Below are 20,757 nucleotides of genomic sequence, written 5' to 3' on the forward strand. Positions count from 1 at the left end.
TCGACGTTTTGCCAACACACACAAAGAAATTTGTGAATACGCAAGAAAGAAGATGACAAAAAAAGGACGCAAACAAAAACCCGATATCTTAATACCATCAACCCTGACTGTCTGTTAGCAGCTGTTCGTGTTAGACCACCTTTTAAAATACGCCTTGGGTCTGAACATAATATTATAGGGGCAAAACGACTCGTTTGCCACAAAAACAAGTAATTCAAAGCATGTGAGCCCAAATAAGTGCCTCAATTATGCTAAATAAACACAACACTGATAATATCAAAAAATAAAAATCTATTTTTTTTTTTTTCGAAAAAAATTAAAAAAGGAACAACATTTTACAAAGAAAGTATCTCAACAATAGTGTACCATAACATGTTGGAGTGTGAAAAAATTCAATATCTGAAACATCTCAACTAGTGTGAACGGTTGCGATGGTTTTCAATGCGGCATAAGCAAAACGAGTCAATGTAGACTCATAAACCCTTTTTGACATTTGACAATCAAGGTTGTTTCGTTGGGGGTAGATATTTGTTGTTGTGCTAATTATTCTACCTCGTAACTGTTCCATATGCTTCTAGTAACAATTTGTGCGAATTTGCACACATTTTTGAGTACACGAACACTCTTAAATGACCGCATATCAGTTATTATATATACCATTACCAATAAATTATTGTACAGCAAAAGTCACGATTTATTGTCTTAACGGAGTAGCATTACGTTAATGTAAATACCAACGATATGCATCTATGTGAGTGGCACTGAACATAACTTCATACTACGAAATTGTGCAACAATGAAATCAGCACTGAACACAGCATCGTTTGAACTGTCAAAGGTGTCCGCGAGAGAGAGGCTGCGTTTTTTCTTTCTACAAAAAATACCTACCTTTTTTCTTAACCGACCTCAACAATTTTAAAAAAGAAAATCATAACAAACTTTTAAGATACATGCATTAATTTTCATTAGTCAATCGTTAATTTGAACGTTTAGATAGACATCGAATGAAATTCAAATGGAAAATTGAAGTGGAAGGATAAAAAAACACTTTTGGCCAAGGAAAGAATGGAATGTCGGGCGAAAATGTGTTTGAGTGAACCTGAAAATATGCATTGAGGAAAGTTTGAAAGTTTAGTTTGCTACTTTAATGCATATATAACGTGTTCCAGAGTTGGTATTTAACGTGAGTTCGCTTTTCAACAAATCAAAACAGGGAAAACTGGAAGTGCCTCGCAGGCAAGGTAGGTCAAAGTTGAAACGTGCAAAGGAAAATGATTGCCATCGACGGTGTGTGGTGTGGTGGAATGTGCGTGCGTGCGTGTGTGCCAAGAAAAGAAAAGTGAAAAATATTTGCACGGGTGTGACGTGACAACTTTATATAGACGTAATCGAACTTGTAATGTTGGTCCGAAAATAATCACAAAAAAACTCGCGGCAACCAAAATTGTGTGCCTAAAATCGTCTCAAAGGTCTAACCTCAAAAAGTACAATGTTTGTGTTATGGAAAAATTCAATTCGCAGAATGAACTGGTTCATAAAACACGGAAGAGACTGACTGCTACAAGCACTCTGTGTGTTAAATAAGAGGCAGGCAGCTAAAAGCCACTCCATGCACCAGCAACGTAGGCCGACCATGCAGATTATAAAGCAGTCTAAAAAGTATATTTTCAGTATTTTCTCAATGAAAAGTAGCCGCAATTGTAGAACATTTCTTAAGGCCAGATTCCCAAAATCGGGTCTCTCGTTATTTTTGCCACCCAGAGCCTGAACCCCAAGTGAGAAACTTTCGCCGTTTTGTAACAGCAAAAGGCTAAACATTTAATATATGTATGGGGACGGACAGCACGAAATGTGGAATTTAACTCGCAGTCATTCATAGAGAGAGTCAACCAACAACTCTTGGTTGGTAGTAATATTGACAATCTGTAATCTGTCCCCCTTTTGACAAACTATACGTATGTACGTAAAATAACGAGCGAACACATGTAACGCGTAAGAAGTGAAAAAAAATCGAAAAAAACAACACACGGCCAACTCGATCGCTCGTGCTCAACTTTTGTCAAGTGGTTGATTGGGTCGTCGAGCGACGGAAAAGAGAGACATTGAACGAAGAGGTATAGTGGAGCGGTATCTGTCGTGAAGGAGGTGGTGTGGTGGTGGCGGCATTAGCGTTTCTGTACTTAAGAGGGGCGCCGAAGGGAGGTGAAAGTTTCTTTTATAGTCCACACACAAACAACTACTACCACTGCTGCTGCTTTCTGTTGCTGCTGGTGTCTGTAAGAAATAGAAACAAAACACGTTGGCATAAAAACTTGGACTAAAAATCCGCGGTTCTACGTAAAAATTACAATCACTTGTTATTCGGCAAATGTAATGAGTCGTTTTTACGTATTTTTTGGCCTTATAGCAGTTATACGGCAAAACGAAAGTTCCCACTGGTCGTATAATCCTTGCCTCCTCTATTTGCTTTAATGGCCAGCCAGACACATGGTCGCGCCAGCTGATGTGTAGTGTGATTTGCTTTGCCTTGAATTCCCTAACCTCCCATAAGTTATTCTGTAATGTGGTTATAGTAGCATAAGTGGTGTATCATCTACAGGTGATCCCTTAACAATAAAAGAAATTTGGTCGGCAAAATTCTGGAGAATTCCGGGATAAAAAAAAAAAAAAATTGGCATAAATTTCATGTGGACCGACAAGAGAAGAAAGAGTAAGAGTAGCAGTGTATTAGTGTATTTTAGAAATGTCAAAAAAGAGAGATCGAGCCCCGCGATCATACAATTGCGGGGCAACAACAAAAACGTGTTTTCAATTCCAATCTACTGCACATGGTTGTGTTAAAAAGTATTAATCGCTTGTTACACTATTTTTGCAAATTAAAATGTTCAAAAAATAACTTGTAAGTGCAGCGTAGGTCTTCTCATTAAACATTAATGACAAGACCTACGACCTAGTTTAATTACAATATATTTGTTAACATACACATACAATCGATTTATTACAACGAGAAAAAAAAAAACAATAGACAACTAAACATTTTTGTTCAATTTTATTCATTTTCGATGCATCAGTGTGTCGAGGAGGCAGACCGTGCCGATGAAGGACTCTGCTGCCATGGGATTGTTGTTGCGATCTTCGTCAAGCTCCATATGTGACCAAGCGCTTTCCGGTGCATAGAATCGATCGCCGCGGGAACGTTATTGCCATTGGTTATTTGAAGGCGCCAATATCTCGCCTTGTCATATCGCGCATCATAGGCATTCAGTATTTAAGCAAGAGCCGGTGCCTAAGGGGCTCTCACTGGGACTCTCCATTCGTTATCGCTGATTGGCCGCGACTGCTGTTGCAGCTACAGGTTGCGGATAGTGGAGCATCCCACTATCGCGATACTTGTCAAGCTTCATAGGTGACCAAGCTCTTTCCGGTGCGTAGGACCGATTGCCGCGGGAACTTTATTGCCATTGGTTATTTGAAGCCGCCAATAACTCGCCTTGTAACTCAGTTTCCACACAGTATTTAAGCAAGAGCCGGTGCCGACCGGCCTCTCACAGAGATTCTCCATTCGTTATCGCTGATTTTCCGCGACTGCTGTTGCAGCTACTCTATATATGGAGCATCCCACTATCCGTAACCTGTGAACTCCTCGTAATGACGATTAACACCACACACAGCGGAACTGAGAGTTCTTATCCGTGAGATGCTCTTAGTCATCCTGTGCCAAGGTCATGGGTTTGTTGTTGTTGCTGTAGCAGTGTGTAGTACACTAAGACGGCAGCCCTTGCCGATGAAAGACTATCGGGTCAATCCGGTACGTACAATCGGCTGACATGGGATTGTTGTTGTTGTAACCGCATTTGCATGTGCGGTGGAGGAGGAGGCGATCCTCGTCAAGCTCCATATGTGACCAAACTCTTTCCGGTGCATAGAACCGATTGCCGCGGGAACGTTATTGCCAATGGTTATTTTAGGGCGCCAATAACTCGCCTTGTAATATCGAATATCGTAGGCACTCAGTATTACAGCAAGAGCCGATGCCGGCCGGCCTCTCACTGAGACTCTCCATTCGTTATCGCTGATTGTCCGCGACTACAGTTGCAGCTACTCTATATATGGAGCATCCCACTATCCGCAACTTCGTAATGACGATGAACACCACACACATCGCAACTGAGAGTTTCAATCCGTGTGATGCTTATATTCATCATGTGCCGAGGTCATGGGTTTGTTGTTGTTGCTGTAGCAGTATGTTGTCCCTTGCCGATGAAAGACTCTCGGGTCAATCCGGTACGTACAACCGGCTGCCATGGGATTCATGGGTTTGAATTCGTGGTATGTTGTTGTTGTTACCAGATTCTCCGAGACTCCGCTCGATACCGCTGATTATCCGCGACTGCCGTTGCAGCTATTATATCCACTATCCATAATATGTGGACGCGCTTGGTAGCTCGCAGCTACGCTGCTCGTGATAGCGATAAACACACAGATCGAACCTCAATGTTCCAGACTGTGTGGTGCTCACAGGAGCGGAACGTGTAGCGTGCATAAAAAATGTGTCTCATGTCCCATTAAGAAGTGCACGCATTTATTGCTCCCATTATTCACTAATTTCCGATTAATTCTTTGGATTACAATTTTTTCGTATTGTGGGATAATGCTCCGATATTCCTAAAATTTATTTGGTTTAAAGGAGCCGGAATTTGTTTCCAGTTTCATTTGTGTTGTAGTCCACATACGAGAGCTCCTATATAAGTTTCTGGCCTAATCATGGAATGCGATCTTTTATCATCAAAAATGGTTTTATTGTTTTTCAAAGTGTCCTCCAACATGTATTCAAACCAATTCTCGATGCATTTTTTCCACTCCGACTTAGACACATCCAAAACATGGTAATTGAAGTGAAGAAGTGAAGAATTGAGACGAAAATCATTGACCACACATTTTTTAATGTGCGGAAATAAGAAAAATAATCATATAATGTCAAGTAAGGGCTATACAGCGGATGACTCATCAATTCGACAATTTGATCAGTCGAAAATGAGCTGGTTTGTGCCGATGTGTGAGAGCTCTCATTGTCATGGTGAACAATGATTCGTCTTCTCTTGTTAATTTTTCGAATTCCTCCCAAGACTTTACACAATCAAATTTTGATGTACCATTCAGAATTGATAGACAAACGATGTTCAAGTGGAAAAGTCGCCACATGACGAGGATTACCGCTAAGATTTTTTGCAAAGGGTAGGTTAGGTTAGGTAAGAGTGGCAGTCCTTTACAGACTCATTTAGACAATTTAAAGTCCACTGTGATACCACAGTAGCGACAGATCAAGGCTTCTGGCGGGAATCGAACCCTGCACTGGTATTCCAAGTACGCTACCAACTCGGCTACCGGGGCGCCCTTGCAAAGGGTAAAAAGTGGTATTTTTTGTAATTTAGTGCTGGGGAGTCGCTTGAATTTTCGTATATAAATTTGATTATGCATAAAGTTTGTATATACATGTAGGTATAAGTTTTTCTATTATAGGTTAGCATGTCCGCTTTTGAGTTTGGGTTTATATCCCGGCGAGAACATCAACAAATTTCTCCTCTTCCTCCTCCTCCTAGTGCTGGCTACACTTGTGAGGCAAATATTTGCCTTAGTAATTGAGTCGTATAAACATCTTTACTAATTGTTTCATTGATGAGGGAAAAGTATCCTCGCATTTTCTAAATGGAATGTTCGTGGGCAAATTCGCGTATTGACATTGCCATTCTTTGGAGAAGATCCAGGAATTTCTTTAAATGGGTAATTTCGGTTGGTCATCATGTTTTGGGTCTAAATAAAATGTGACATGTGATTCCAAGTCTGTTTTCAATAATTCATGCAGATTTTTTTCAAGTCGCTCATTGCCACGGGACAATTCACCTGTGTTTTTCTCTATAAATTCAGCTGGTATCGTGAAATTGACGAACGAATCGAATTCGAACATGTTAGTAAATTTGACGGTGGAACATAATCGACAACAGAACTTCGTTAAAAGGCACAAAAAGTATAAACCAAGAAGTATTCAAGCCAAAAATTTAAAAAAAGGTCAAAAAACGGTATTGATTTAAAAGGGTCAAGGTTCCAAAAACAGGGTCAATATTACCCTTAAGGGTCACAACGGTTATGCTGCACATGACCAGTTTTGCCGAAAAAGTCTTTCCACGAACAACTTTCATTGGTTGTTCTTTTGTTTCGGGCTCATACGCATATATGCGCGATTCATCATCTGTGACGATATTATAAACGCATTTTGAAGCCTTGCGATCGTATTTTTTTTTTTAATTTTTCGCACTTATCGACAGGAGCGTTTTTTTTTGCTATTGTCAAAACGTGCGAGAACAAACCTTTTTACGATTGCATGCTGTTGGAAGAAATGCCCAAGTATGCCTCTATCTCATGGTATAACACATGACGATATTGCCTTTAAGGTAAGGCGTCAATGTTCTCTGGTACAACGGCCGTTTTTGGACGACCTTCGCGGAATTCGACTTTTAGCGAGCGTCGACCACGACTGGGTTTATTATAACAGTTTCTCACAGTGTTATAAGATGGTGCTTTATCGCCATACAAAGATTGAAGTTCATCAATGCAGTCATGTCGAAAGTTGTAACAAATGGTCATACGAAAAGGTTCACTAATTAAAATGATCGTCGGAGTACGATTATGCTAGAAAATTTCAAATTTTCCAATGGAAATGTCAGATTGCACCAGGCAACACTTAGTCTTGCCTAGCCAGAAACTTATATAGTAATTCCCTGAACGAGTGTGTTCGAATTTTAGAGAGCAGACCAGAAAACAAGTGAAAGCGTGCAAGTTCGTCCGGGTCGAATTTTATACACCCTCCACCATGGGTCGCATGTGATAAGATTTTTGAATTACATTTTCAAATACGTAGCAGCTATTTCGAGTTATGGGCCGTACTTGTCATGACTGTTAGGATTCATAAAAAATACGACGTTAAAATTTCAGCCAAATCGGATAATGATCACGACCACTATAGGCTCAAGAAGTCAAATAGGAAGATCGTTTCAAATGGCAGCTTTAGCAAAACATTGAAGGATTTGCCGTTGGTTTTCCCCTTGCGAATGCTGGCTACATTTGTGAGGTATCCTGCCATGTTAAAATGTCCATATCAAATGGTGTCGCTAAGCGGCATGTCGTTCTGATTCGACCTGCATAAAAAAAGAGGAGCCTTATCATTGAGCTTAAACATTTAGCGGACTGCACTCATTGATATGAGGGAAATATTCGCTGTTCCCTAATGGAATGAGAAATTTTAAATTTTACACAACAGAGAAGTTAGTATTGACTGCTAAAAAAAAATATACGTTTATACAGTCACTGTGAGCAGCACACTTTAAACATCTCCGGCTTTCCACTGAGAATCTCTACTTGATACCGCTGATTGTCCGCTACTACCGTTGCAGCTATTCCGTGTGGAGCATTCCCCTATCCGCAACCTGTACACGCGCCCGGTAGCTTGCAGCTAAGCTTCTCATGGTAACGATGAGAAGCAACGAACGATGAACGCGCCCAGCTGCAAGGTTACGGATAGGGGAATGCTGCACACGAAATAGCTGCAACGGTAGTAGCGGACAATCAGCGGTATCGAGTGGAGAGTCTCAGTGAGAAACCAGAGGCAAAGGCCCTTGCTTACAGACTGTGTGTCTATGATGCTCGATGTGACATGATATCCCCATCCCACGGCGACCGGTCCTATGGATCGGAACGAGATTGTTCACCTATAGGAGAAGGTTGACGAGCACCGCTACTTCCACATTTAAACTTGGCTGGATGTTTGTTGCGAGCGCACATAAGAATCTAGAATAGTAAGAAGGTCCGACATTTCATTCTGTAGGGTTTAGTTTGTGGTTAAAGATTTGATCGTGAAAGGCTATTTGGAAATATAGTATGTAGTTTTTCGAATATCAAACTGAAAGGCATAAAAAAAAGGGCCGCAGCTGCCGCTTTAAATATCTAAGGAATATGCTTTAAGTATTTCCGTCAGAGCTATCCACGACTGCATAGGCTGAGGCCTTATTATTGATTCTTCAAGTCAAATGTGTGAATTTTTCGGCGCAAGTAAATATTAATGCAAAAATCGTTTTTTTTTTTTTCTTTTATTTTGCAGGTGATTGGGAAATTTTTAATCAGACGTGTCGCCAAGACAACGTACTTGCTCACCGATGGCAAGGCTTCCCTAAGAAACGTGATACATTTATCTGTAATAAAGGAGATAAAAATCCCAACTTTTTGATAGCCATCACAAATATTTTAAAGGAGAGACAATTGCTAAGAACTTTTAAAGTGAATCGGCCGTGTCCCCAAACAATTTGTACTTTAGGAAATCAGTAAATTTATTGAATAATTTTAAGAGCTTTGCAAAAGTTCTTGGAGTTTTTCTGCGAAAGGAAGAAATCGTAGCATTCCTAGAATGCATATAAAAAGTCTGCAACATGCTCACGCTGCTGCAGCGGCAGCAGCAATGCCAAACTGTGAAATTGTAATTGTATCGTCGTCGCCTAATCATAATAACAACAACAACAATAATAATAATGAAAGTACAAATGGAGCATCCAGCAATGGAAGTGGTGGAGGAGCTCATAATCATCATCACCCCGGTCCCCCGACAGCTGCACCGGCGGAAATTCCCATACCATTTATGCATTTGGCAAGCGTAAGTGAGGCTCAGAAGCTCACCATGGCCGCAGCTCAGGTAAGCCTAACCATAACAAGCGATTTTTTTTAAACAAACAGACCATAGCCGCCAACAACTAGAAAATGTGTACATTTGTAATTTTGTTTTTAAGGCTGCAGCCGCGCAAGCTGCGGCAGCAGAACACCAAAACGGCGGTATTGGACCTGCACCTGGCAGCACTTTGGCGCACCATCATGCCATATTGCAGCAGCATCCATTGGCCCATTTGGTGGCCTCGGCTGCCCATAGTCCTGCGCTATCAGAACAACATTTTATTGCCCGCGATGCTACTGTCTTGACAAACGGCCATAATGGCAGTACAACGCCCGTATCTGGAGGTGGTCCTGCTCCCGAGAAGCCCTTTCAATGTAACGTGTGTGAAAGGCGATTCCGGCAACTGAGCACACTCACCAATCATGTGAAAATTCACACCGGAGAGAAACCGTACAAATGCAATGTTTGTGATAAAACATTTCGTCAATCGTCCACTCTTACAAATCATTTGAAAATACACACTGGAGAGAAACCATTCAACTGTACCTATTGCCCGAAGCATTTTCGTCAATTGAGTACTCTAACAAATCACTTGAAAATTCATACAGGTAGGTACTTGATAGATTTCAAGCTATTGTATCAAAGCTCCGGTTTACGCATTGTGTGACCGTCATAATGAAATATTTTTTATAGTCTGTAACTTTTAACGCCTGTCTTCGAATCTTGGCGAGAACATCTGAAAAAAAAGTTCAGCAGTGGTTATTCCTTCCTAATGCCGGCGACATTTGTTAGGCACTATGCCATGCTAAAACTTCTCACCAAAGTGGTGTCGCTCTGCGGCACGCCGTTAGGACAAGTATGCATTTGCATAGTTGTTGTTGTTGTTGTAGCAGTTTGTATCTATCTTTCATCTGCTTGATTCTGTTGAGTGTCAAGATCCAGAAACTCTGCGACAAAGATGGGGTACGTCCAGAGGTATCTGGGTGTGGTTGTGCAGTTAAACGAGTGACGTATATCGTCTAGTCCCTGGTCACAATCGGGACAGTAATCTTGAACGTAATTGAGCCAGAACTATTCTTGTTTGCCGAGGGAGGTCAATTTCTTCAGGTGCAATGGGAGGAGGTAGTTCTCCAAGGACTACATTCACCCGGTAGCTATTTACCGCATCTGCTACCGTGTCTGCATGAATTTTATCTAGACTTGCTTGATATGCCGCTTGATCTAGAGGTTCTCTCTTGTTGCGCTGAACCTCACGCTCTAGATCATGTAGATCTACCTTAAGGCTTCTGGGCGGTGGATATCTATCCACAAGATGATGATTTGGATGGTCTCTGCGATAACAGCCCAAAAGGTATAGCATAGACAACATGTAGTTATGTCTTCGCACTGGTAGGATCCTAATACCAAGTAAAATTCCAGAAAGCTTGGTTATTACATCTTTAATGGGGAGAGTTGGCTCAGCCGATATAAAAACCTATATTCTTGTTTAACAGTGCTATTTAAAAGGCAGCTGATCTTATTTCGTTCAGCAGTTGTTATCCCCTCCTAATTCTTGCTACATTTGGAAGGAATTAAGCCATATAAAAACTTCTCAAAGACCGGACTCTACTATAAAAGGAGAGGTCCCATAGGATTGACACCACTCATTGATATGTAAAAAGTTTGCCCCTGGTTGTTGTTGTTGTAGCAGTGTGTTGTACTCTAAGGCGGCAGCCCTTGCCGATGAAGAACTTCATCGGGTCAATCCGGTACGTCATTTACCTGCCTTGGGATTGCAGCCTCTGGTCCCTTCTCTGGGTTCAGTACGCCGATAATTTCCATCAACTTACATAGGTGTCGGGAGTTTGCTTTGCTTCTTTAAATGCTTAATTAGTCAAATTAGCATCTTTTAGCCATTATGTTTTCTATTTCAAAACTTTTGTCGTTCGTTTCTTTTATACCAGTACCAAGGTACCAAATAAAGATGATGGATTGCGAACGGCGTGCCGCAGTGCGACACCTTTTTGTTGAGAAGTTTTTACATGGTTGCCATACCAAATGGTACAGTACCTCGCAAATGTCGCCCGCATCATGAGGAGATAACCATCGTTGAAAATTTTTTCTGAGTTCTCGCCAGGATTCCTGGAATGTCTAGTATCCCACACACCATGAAAGTACCAATAGAACAGCGCCAAACAACCCACATTGCGACGATGATGAAGGGGGGCAATAGAGTTGGATACCCCACTGTCCCCAATCAACGCCATTGCTCTCTTCTGTACACGGTAGCTCCAGGGATGATTTTGAAGCTCTAGCCCATACATGTGAGTTGTACTCCATTTTCGGCCTTATGAAAGTGGTGTAGATGTTAAAAAGATCAGACGGAGTGAAGCAATTCTTACACCGTTTAAGGAAGCCTAAACACTTAAATGCTTCTTTCGATACTTCAAATGCATGTTTAGCCCAATGGACATCACTTTGTATTTTCATGCCCAGAACATCAAAAGCTTCTGATTGCTCAACATCCCCACCATTGATAGACAAAGATGAACGTACTAGGTCAGCGAATCGTTTGTGTGACAACAAGCAGCACTCAGTCTTCCGTGCATTAAAATCTACTCGATTCATTCGACCCCACTCAAAAATGGCCAGCAAATCCTGGCAGAGTGTATCGTCCATAAACCGCCTCTTGTCCTCAATTTCTCGAAGACTCGGGGAGATTACTGTCAACCGCAAATGAGTAGATCGGATTCGATGTCTGATCCAACAGATCGTTGATGAAAACAAGAAAAAGAGAAGGAGAAAGAACAGAGTCATGGGGTACACCTGCGGTCAATTTATGCTCGAATAGTGCGATCTCTGAGAAAGCTCGAAAGAAATCGAACGAAGCCATTGCCGACACCATATGCGACAAGCTTTGATAGTAGTGCACCGTGCCAGACCCTATCAAATGCCTTGGAGATATCCAGAGCCACAACCTTGCAAATGCAAATTTTGCCCATGAACATTCCACTGAGGAACGGGGGCAAACTTCTCACATATCAATGAGTGCAGTCCGATTCAAGTTTAAGCTCAATTATAAGGACTTAAAAATTGTTTCGTACTATGTGTCTAAGGTGATTATTTGACCAATTTTTTTCTCAATTGTTCGAAAACTGGGCTTATTTAAAAACGGGTGCAAATTTGTAATATTTTTGAGTATGGAAAAATTTAAATGTAAAATTTAAAAAAAAAAATGACAAAATTTTCTATAAAGGCAAAATTTCAAGGTCATTTTCTTTGAATACAAAATTTTTTCAAAATTTACGAAAAATACAAAATTTCAAAAAAAATTTTTTGAAGCCAAATTTCAATGATTTTTTATAAACGCATTTTGATGATATTTTTTCTGAAAAATTGGATAACTTATGCACCCAAATTCGGCACGGATATTCAGTGGTCTAATAAATATAAGTCAATGTTGAATTTTGTATTTCAAATTTCAACAAAATCGGGTAATAAACCAAGCTTTTATAAGCTTCAGACCCTTAACCGGTATATCGGTCTATATGACAGCTATATCTAAATACACTCCGATCTTTACCATATTTGGGTCGGATGGCGGGTATAAAAATAAAGCTTTTATGGGCTTCAGACCCTAAATATTCTCCGATACAAACCATTTTTGGGGCGGACGTCGGGAGACCTAAAATTACCCACTGTTTCAAATTTCAAACGAAATCGGGTAATAAAAAACGCTTTTATGGGCTTCAGACCTTTTATCTGGCGATCGGTCTATAGGGCAGCTATATCTTCGATCTGTACCATATTTGGGTCGGATGTTAGGATGTCAGCGAAATCGGATACAAAATTAAGCTTTTACAGGCTTCAGACACTTTATCAGGAGATCGGTCTATATGCCAGCTATATCTAAATATAGTCCTATCTGAACCATATTTGGGTCGGATGTTAGGATGCTTAAAACTGCGGATTATTCCAAATTTCAGCAAAATTGGAGGCCACCGTAGCGCAGAGGTTAGCATGTCCGCCTATGACGCTGAACGCCTGGGTTCGAAACCTGGCGAGACCAACAGAAAAAATTTTCAGCGGTGGTTTTCCCCTCCTAATGCTGGCAACATTAGTGAGGTACTATGCCATGTAAAACTTCTCTCCAAACAGGTGTCGCACTGCGGCACGCCGTTCGGATTCGGCTATAAAAAGGAGGACCCTTATCATTGAGCTTAAACTTGAATCGGACTGCACTCATTGATATGTGAGAAGTTTGCCCCGGTTCCTTAGTGGAATTTTCATGGGCAAAATACGCATATCCATATATGGTCCGATTTGGCCCGTGCAAGAACTTAACCAGCATGCATCAAAAATACGTATCTGTGTCTAATTTCTCAATATCTCAATTTTTGAAGGCTCTAAAGTGATTGTAAAAAACGGACGGACAGACACACGGACATCGTCTTAGAATTTTACGACAATCTGAAATATAAATACATTGTAGGGGTCGGAAATTTATATTTCGATGTGTTGCAAACGAAATGACTAAATGAATATAACTCCTACCCTACGGTGGCGGGTATAAAAAAAGGACACATACTATTGTATCTCATCAAAATGTCGAAGAAGTTTTTTTTCGATATGTATCATAGGCATAATTGAAAACACGCAAGGAGTTAGAAAGTAAATAAAATTGAGGTGCTAATCTTATAGAAAACATCCCATCCATATGGGATACCAAGTGTTCTTGGTATGAGTATTTGATTAACTCGAATAGAGCCAGAAAATGAAAAGGATTATGGGATTTATAGATTCTGTAGAATATGATCAGATTTCTACATAGTAGTTTTTTAACTTATGTTAGAAAAAGTACGTCTTATGCATAGTGTGATTATTTATAGGCCTGATGGCTTCGCATTGCATGAAATGAAATAAAAAAAAAATAAAATATTACAAAATCATTGAAGGAACAACCAAGAAAGTTTCTAACAAAAGGGGAATATGATCGAATAACCTGCAAGAAAAAAATGTAACGTACTATTCTTTTTATATTTCTACTCCGGGAAAATTTTCTCGACTCCGACTACGCAGCCCTGTCCGAAATATGATCCGATCCGACTCCGACCTCGCAGCCCTGGCATAAATATGATCCGATTTTCCCCGTATAAAAAATACGGCATGTGCCAAATTTCAGCGGAATATATCAGCTTGTAAAGGTTTTAGAGCGATAACAACTCACGGAAAACATAAAGGACGGACAGAAACGCGAACATCGTTATATCGAATTAGAATTTCAAGACGATCTGTGAGTCGGAAATGGCTGTTTCGATGTGTTGCAAACGGAAAAACCAAATGAATATATCAGCTATCCTAATGGTTTTTCAAACATTTAACATATGTTCCGGAGCCGAGTCCGGAGTCGAAAAAAAGATAGATTATGTTAGGTTAAAGAGAGGGTGCGGATATTATTCCGCCCCATGCCACTATGGACATACACCCAAGTCAGTAATCGGCTTTTTGTGCCCTCTGAATCGTAAAAAGTAACCTCGAAAAAGAAAATCTAAGTTAGGAATTCCGTGCTACTTACAGAATCCTTAATTGTTTTTGCATTCCACGCCCCCCCCCCCTAGTTGGCTCATGTCTGGTATTGTGTCCCCACCTAAGTACCGGTGTCTATTGGCTGAGAAAGCTGGGCAATGACAGAAAATGCTCCAACGTATCATTTTGTTGTTGTTATTGTAGCAGTGTGTTGTACACTGCGGCGGCAGCCCTTGCCGATGAAGGACTTCATCGGGTCAATCCGGTACGTACAACCGGCTGCCATGGGATTATCTTCCTCACATGCTATCACTTGCTGCACCGATTTTGCATAAGTATGCTTGCAGTCCTATGTGACCTCCTTCTTACTTCCTTACAGTTATAGCCTAGTCTTCTCACGATACGAATTTGCCCATAGGATTTTCGCCGTCCTACCGACCGTTTCGCTATTTAACAGTGTTACATGCGTTCGTAGCCCACGCCCTTAACTCGGGATGCGTCGACCCGATAGGCTTCGGGTTAACCAACGTTATTGACGGTAGTCCTCTGGCCTTCACTCCTATATTGTCTGCTTTTTTATTCCCCCTTACTCCGCTATGGTCTGGCACCCATACATGCGGATCCTGCCATCCTCAGAGAAGGTGTTAATCTTCTCACACTCCAAGACTGTTCGTAACCTTACCGCCCTGGTTGTTATTGCTCTGATGGCTAGTTTACTGCCCGTAAAGATGTTCTCACTCGACATGCTCGCGTGAAAACCACACTATATCACGCATTCCGCGATCGCCCGGATCTCTGCCTGCAGGATCGTATTATGGTCAGGCAGTATAAAACAGATCTCAGTCCCTGGGCTCTCAATGCCCACTCTGTCCTCTAGTTTTGATCCATCCGTGTCGCATGATCTTCCAGATGGCAATACTAGGGTTCTGTCAATCCGAACCTGTGCCGCTGGCAGCAGTGCCTCGCACTCGACCTCAAGTGTCGTCTCAGGTATCCCGATCGCAAACCTCTTTCTTTCCTTCCAGGTTTCCTATCGTCGCCTCGATTATACCGCGATGGTATGACCTGCTCCTATCCTCTATCTATTCTCCCACCGCCTCAAGTTTTATAGCCACAATAGCTACCTCACCCTTAATCTGTATGTCTATGGGTCGGAAATCTAGAGTAGTCTCCAGTGCCCTCCGCCTATGCCAAGACAACATGTTATCTGAACCTGCTATATTTTTCTCCATCGCAGTTCACCAAGGAATAAGTAAGTATTGGTCTAATTACGTTCCAGTAGTGGACTATCCTCGGCTTCAGGCCCCATTTCAAACCTACAGCCTGTCTACATAGTGTCCAACATCTGTGAGCCTTCTCGGTACGTTCCTGAATGTGATTCAGTTTCCTGTCCAAGATCACACCTAAGTATTTGAAGACCTTGTCAGATATCGTAATCGTTCTATTGAGGAAACGTGGTGCGTTAAATTGGCCCACCTTTGTCTTCCTCGTTTAACAAGCAGATTTCGGTCTTCTGGATTAACATTGAGAGCCTAGGTCTAGCCTAGTCGTATGACATCTGCAAAAGTCTTCTTCTGCATAGTTGGTTCGGATCCTTATTTATTTATTTTATGTCGTTTCTTCTGTAAAATAAGAGCCACAAGGCCAATAGTCTGCTTAGCAGACGTGTTCAAATCGCTCCTTAGCTAGCATCCGTAATAGGTTATTTATAGGAGTTGCGATAAAATGCCCCACCCCTGGCGTGCCCTGTTTCTTAGCATATGGTTTATCCAGTCTCTAAGGACCCGATCCAACCAGTACTGGTCTAAGGATTGGATCAGTTTGTCGGTTCGTACATTGTTAAAAGCTCCCTCGATGTCAATGCATACCGCCAATGTGTTCGTCTTAGCATCGAAGAATTATTCTATTTTATGCACAACCTCGTCCCATGGCAGCCGGTTGTACGTATCGGATTGACCCGATGGATTATTTCAACGGCAAGGGCTGTCGCCTCGGTGTACAACACACTGCTAGAACGACAACACTGTTTGAATTTGTGCAGTTCGCTGGATGTCCTACTCTTTATCATGGTCTCCACAATACGTTCCATGGTTTTGAGTAGAAAGAACGTAAGGCTTATGGGTCTGTAGGCTTTTGGTGTCGCATAACTTGCCTTGCCGGGCTTGGATATAAATACCAGTCTTGCCTGCTGCCAAGCTTTTGGAGTATATGTAAGTCTTAAGCAAGCTGTGAAAATACAGGCCAGATGGGGCTCCACATAGTTCGCCTTCTTCTGTAGCAACGCCGGAAATATTCCATTAGGTCCGGATGAAGCTGGTTTGAAGCTCCTCAAGGCCTCCTGTACCATAAATTCTGTAATGATAAGCCTTCGATTAATCTCATTATTCCAAAATTGCGGTGTCTCCGTGAGTCCCTTTGTATCATGTGGAAAATGCGTTTTTATCAAAAGCTTCAACATGTTCTCCGTTTTCTCTGTTCTCACTCCCATGTCGTCTACTAACGTTTTAGTTTGAACATGGGTTTTTGAGAGAAGATTTTTCATCTTGGCGTCGTCTTTAACGCTATCAATCTGTTCGCAGAAAAGCTTCCAGGAGGCACGATGCGCTGCTCTGATAGTCTTTCGAAGGATAAGATAGAATATAAGGATTTTATACCCTCCACCATGTTTTGATATAGCTGCCATATAAACCGATCTTGGGTCTTGACTTCTTGGGCCTCTAGAGGGCGCAATTCTCGCCCGATTTAAATGAAATTTTGCATGAGGTGTTTTGGTATCACTTCTAACAACTGTGCTAAGCATGATTCAAATCGGTTCATAACCTAGTATAGCTGTCATATAAACCGATCTTGTATCTTGACTTCTTGAGCCTCTAGAGGGCGCAATTCTCGCCCGATTTAAATGAAATTTTGCATGAGGTGTTTTGGTATCACTTCTAACAACTGTGCTAAGCATGATTCAAATCGGTTCATAACCTAGTATAGCTGTCATATAAACCGATCTTGTATCTTGACTTCTTGAGCCTCTAGAGGGAGCAATTCCCGTCCGATTTAACTGAAATTTTGCACGAGGTGTTTTGTTATGACTTCCAATAATTGTGCTATGTATGGCGTAAATCGGCATAGAACCTGATGTAGCTGCCATATAAACCGATCTGGGTTCTTGACTTCTTGAGCCTCTAGATGGCGCACTCCGATTTGGCAGAAATTTTGTACAACGGCTTCTCTCATGACCTTCAACATACGTGTCTAATATGGTCTGAATCGATCAATAGCTTGATACAGCTCCCATATAAACCTATCTCCCGATTTTGCTTCTTGAGACCCTACAAGGCGCAATTCTTATCCGAATGAACTGAAATATTACACAATGACTTCTACAATGTTCATCATTCATTTTTGGTTCGAATCGGACTATAACTTGATATAGCTCCAATAGTATAACAGTTATTATTCCATATTCTTTGTTTGCCTAAAAAGAGATACCCCGCATGGAACTGGACACATGCGATCCATGGTGGAGGGTAAATAAGATTCGGCCCGGCCAAACTTAGCACGCTCTTACTTGTTTGAAATATTTATAAAATTTTTAAGTTTAATTTTTACTATTTAAAATTTGAAAACTGCAGAAAAAGTTTGCTGTTTTAACAAAAAAATACCGCTGTCCAATTTCAGCAGACTTTCTGCTGTTACAGCAAATATTTTTGATGTTTTTACCAACACATTTCTCACAGGACGGAGAATCTTTGGCATTGAGCTTGAAATTTCATACTTTTTTTTAATAGCGAAGCGGTTTTAATATTTGATTTGATGCCACCTATGTCCGTCCACTTGGGACAACAGGCAAAAGAAGAAGAAAAAAGCAGAGAATATTAAAAATTTGCTTTTGTTTTTTTTAATTTGCAGGCGAAAAACCTTTTGAATGTGCCGTTTGTAAAAAACAATTCCGTCAATCAAGTACTCTTAACAACCATATAAAGATCCATGTAATGGACAAGGTCTATGTTCCCGTTAAGATCAAAACTGAGGAGGAGGAAGGATGACTAGAGGACATGATGGTGGTTGCTACCGGAGCCCCTTCGAACGGTGGGCTTCAGCAGCAGCAACATCACCATCAGCAGCATCAACAGCAACAACAACAACAACAGCAGCAGCAACAACAACAACAACAGCAGCAACAGCATCAACAACAACATCAAGAACATACACGTCAAATTATTACCTCTACCTTAGCACAACATCAGCAACAATTACAAAACAACAACACAACCATAATAGCAACTCACGCACCTAATGGGGGCTCAACGGCGGTGACAGCCACCACCGCAACAATCGCAGCAGCACCGTCCAATCTTGAAGCTTTTTCCAATATCGCAACTGCAGCTCAAACACTCGAATTAAGTTCTCTAAATGCCGCCCAATTAGTGGGAGGCCATTTAACAGCAAATGGTGATTTTGTAACAATGGGTGGCGTTGTGGTCGGACGCATCCATCCAGCCCCAGGCAGCAGTGGAGCTTTCCTACAGCACCAATTGCGAATACAAACGCCCCATCTGGGTGTAATTAAAATGGAACCATCGCCTCATGCCACTGAATACAGTAGCGGCAGCAATAATAACAGCAACAACTACAACAATGCTAACAACACAACGAGACACTCCAACACAGCCAACGAGGGATGAGTCCCCGACTATGAGACACTGTTAGAATACGTGCTCAACGAAGATGACAAATGGGTAGAAATCAATGGTAATTTTGTTATGGACTCATCCAAGTGAAAGGATCTACGGATGGAATACACGCAAACGAATGCCAACCTCTTAACTTGGAAAGCCCCTAAGAAGAAAAAGAAACTGAAAAAACCAATTATTGTGTTATTGTTGTCCACAACCATAGAGAAAAAAAACAAAACAAAACAATTGTTGTTAGTTATTGTTGTTATTTACTATCGAAAGCAGAGACGAGGCGGAAATCACCATCATCCAAAATAATGTGTAAATTGTCCCAATCCTATCAGACAAGTTTGTTTTTGTTGTTAAGAGAAGACATAGGTCTTGGATGCACCAAGGACAGACCATCCTGGCCTAAAGTGTTCTGTCTTGTCCTCTGCTGTGTTTTAAATGTTATTGCTTGCTTCCGCGCCAACGTAAACAAAAGAACATGGCAGCCCAACCATCTCCTCTAAGCATTATATGTAATCTGAAGAAGTGAAACTGAATAAGAAGTCTATACAATGAATCCTATAAAATACAAATAGTAAACAATATACATGCATACATACATACATATACTATACTATACTATACTATATATATAAGTAATCAATAATTTACAAGAAATCAGATAATTGAAATAATTATCTTGTATAGGTAATAAAATTGTTTTTACTCCTAAATATTTTAAATTATTTAGTTTATTTTCTTATCATAATATGGACTTTCCCCCTCCCCCCCAAACCTAATACATACAGACATTTTTTGTTTTAGTCAAATTTAATGCTTGAAAACACTTAATTTGAAGAGATATAAGATCAATTATGTTTGTTAAACAAATGTAAACAAAAAAAAAAACGAAAATAATTTGTATTTTATTTCTAAAAGGAAAGAACACACAAAAACCCATAGACAATACCAATCCTATACAACTGTGTGAAATAGGTAGGAAATAGCGCCACATGCAAGTGCACTTGCCTGCCCTCTATTGTGAGTTTTGAATGGTACACATAACTGTCGTTGAAAAGAAAACTCCTTACATTTTGGAAAGAGAGGAGTAATACCACCAGAAGGTTTTGGGACACATATTTGTTTCGCAAAATTCGCAAACACTGGTAGTTCAAGTCATGAATCATAGCTGTGTCACCAAACTGGGGTGGCCGCAATTATCCTAAATCTTAGTTCCTTATTACCTTTGAGAAAGAACTTTAGTCTATTCTAAGTTGAGCAAAGTACTCTTCTGCTTACAATAATGGTTTTTGAGATTTTTTGTGGAATCGATGCGATATTTTTCTAGAAAAGAGACCAGGGAGACAGACGACACAAGTTCCTTTGTGCTAGTTGCATTTTAACTTGGAAAATTTATTTGAAATGCCAGTTTTTGTGATAGCCTATGAAGTAAAATGCCAATTGTTCATAAAGCAAGTCTACTTGTGTGTGTATTGTTGGCAAATCGTCTTTGCAACTATCAATTAACATTGTTGTTTAGGATGCTCAAGGAGAGAAAGAATCGGCTATTAGTTTGGGTGGGCTCTGGATTTTACTTTTGCTTAAATAACAACAAATGGACAAAATTTATTCCTTGTCATGTGAAACTTGTGTTTAGTTTTGTTTAAGAAACCCTATGATGCAAATGTACGAAAGGTTGATACTTCATATGCGTGAACTTTTTGTTAAGGTTCTTTCAAGGGGAAAGTGAGACCAAGAACGCACCCATATAAATATTTTGAAAGCATTTTGTTTTTCACATATTTTAATATTGATAAACCTTTGTAAATCTACCCAAACATCCACAATGAATGTATATAATATTAAGTACTAAGCAACCCT

The 20,757-nt window shown here is 40.6% G+C and overlaps 2 protein-coding genes across 3 annotated transcripts; both read left to right on the forward strand.

Annotated features, from left to right (window-relative positions):
* Positions 1-821: 821 nt before the first annotated feature.
* Positions 822-18,258, forward strand: LOC106090199 (adult enhancer factor 1). 2 transcript variants are annotated; one of them, XM_013256318.2, is made up of 4 exons: positions 822-1,241; positions 8,153-8,737; positions 8,832-9,321; positions 18,122-18,258. In XM_013256318.2, exons 2-4 carry the CDS (start codon positions 8,456-8,458, stop codon positions 18,256-18,258), a joined length of 909 nt encoding a protein of 302 aa, XP_013111772.1. In that variant the 5' UTR covers positions 822-1,241; positions 8,153-8,455. The 2 variants fall into 2 exon arrangements, with proteins under 2 accessions (XP_013111772.1, XP_013111787.1); XM_013256333.2 differs by lacking the exon at positions 822-1,241 and adding an exon at positions 2,126-2,370.
* Positions 18,259-18,267: 9 nt separating this feature from the next.
* Positions 18,268-19,068, forward strand: LOC106090234 (signal transducer and activator of transcription C-like). Its single transcript, XM_013256370.2, has one exon. The coding sequence runs from the start codon at positions 18,268-18,270 to the stop codon at positions 18,895-18,897; it is 630 nt and encodes a 209-aa protein (XP_013111824.2). The 3' UTR covers positions 18,898-19,068.
* Positions 19,069-20,757: the final 1,689 nt, after the last annotated feature.

This window comes from Stomoxys calcitrans, chromosome 1 (genome assembly GCF_963082655.1).
Source record: "Stomoxys calcitrans chromosome 1, idStoCalc2.1, whole genome shotgun sequence".
NCBI lineage: Eukaryota > Metazoa > Arthropoda > Insecta > Diptera > Muscidae > Stomoxys > Stomoxys calcitrans.

Bases quoted from the DNA above. Each gene is read 5' to 3' on its own strand.
- LOC106090199 (XM_013256318.2), top strand. From the start codon at position 8,456: ATGCATATAAAAAGTCTGCAACATGCTCACGCTGCTGCAGCGGCAGCA. The intron at 8,738-8,831 runs GTAAGCCTAACC...TTTGTTTTTAAG, and splicing joins TCACCATGGCCGCAGCTCAG to GCTGCAGCCGCGCAAGCTGC. The intron at 9,322-18,121 runs GTAGGTACTTGA...TTTAATTTGCAG, and splicing joins TCACTTGAAAATTCATACAG to GCGAAAAACCTTTTGAATGT.
- LOC106090234 (XM_013256370.2), top strand. From the start codon at position 18,268: ATGATGGTGGTTGCTACCGGAGCCCCTTCGAACGGTGGGCTTCAGCAG.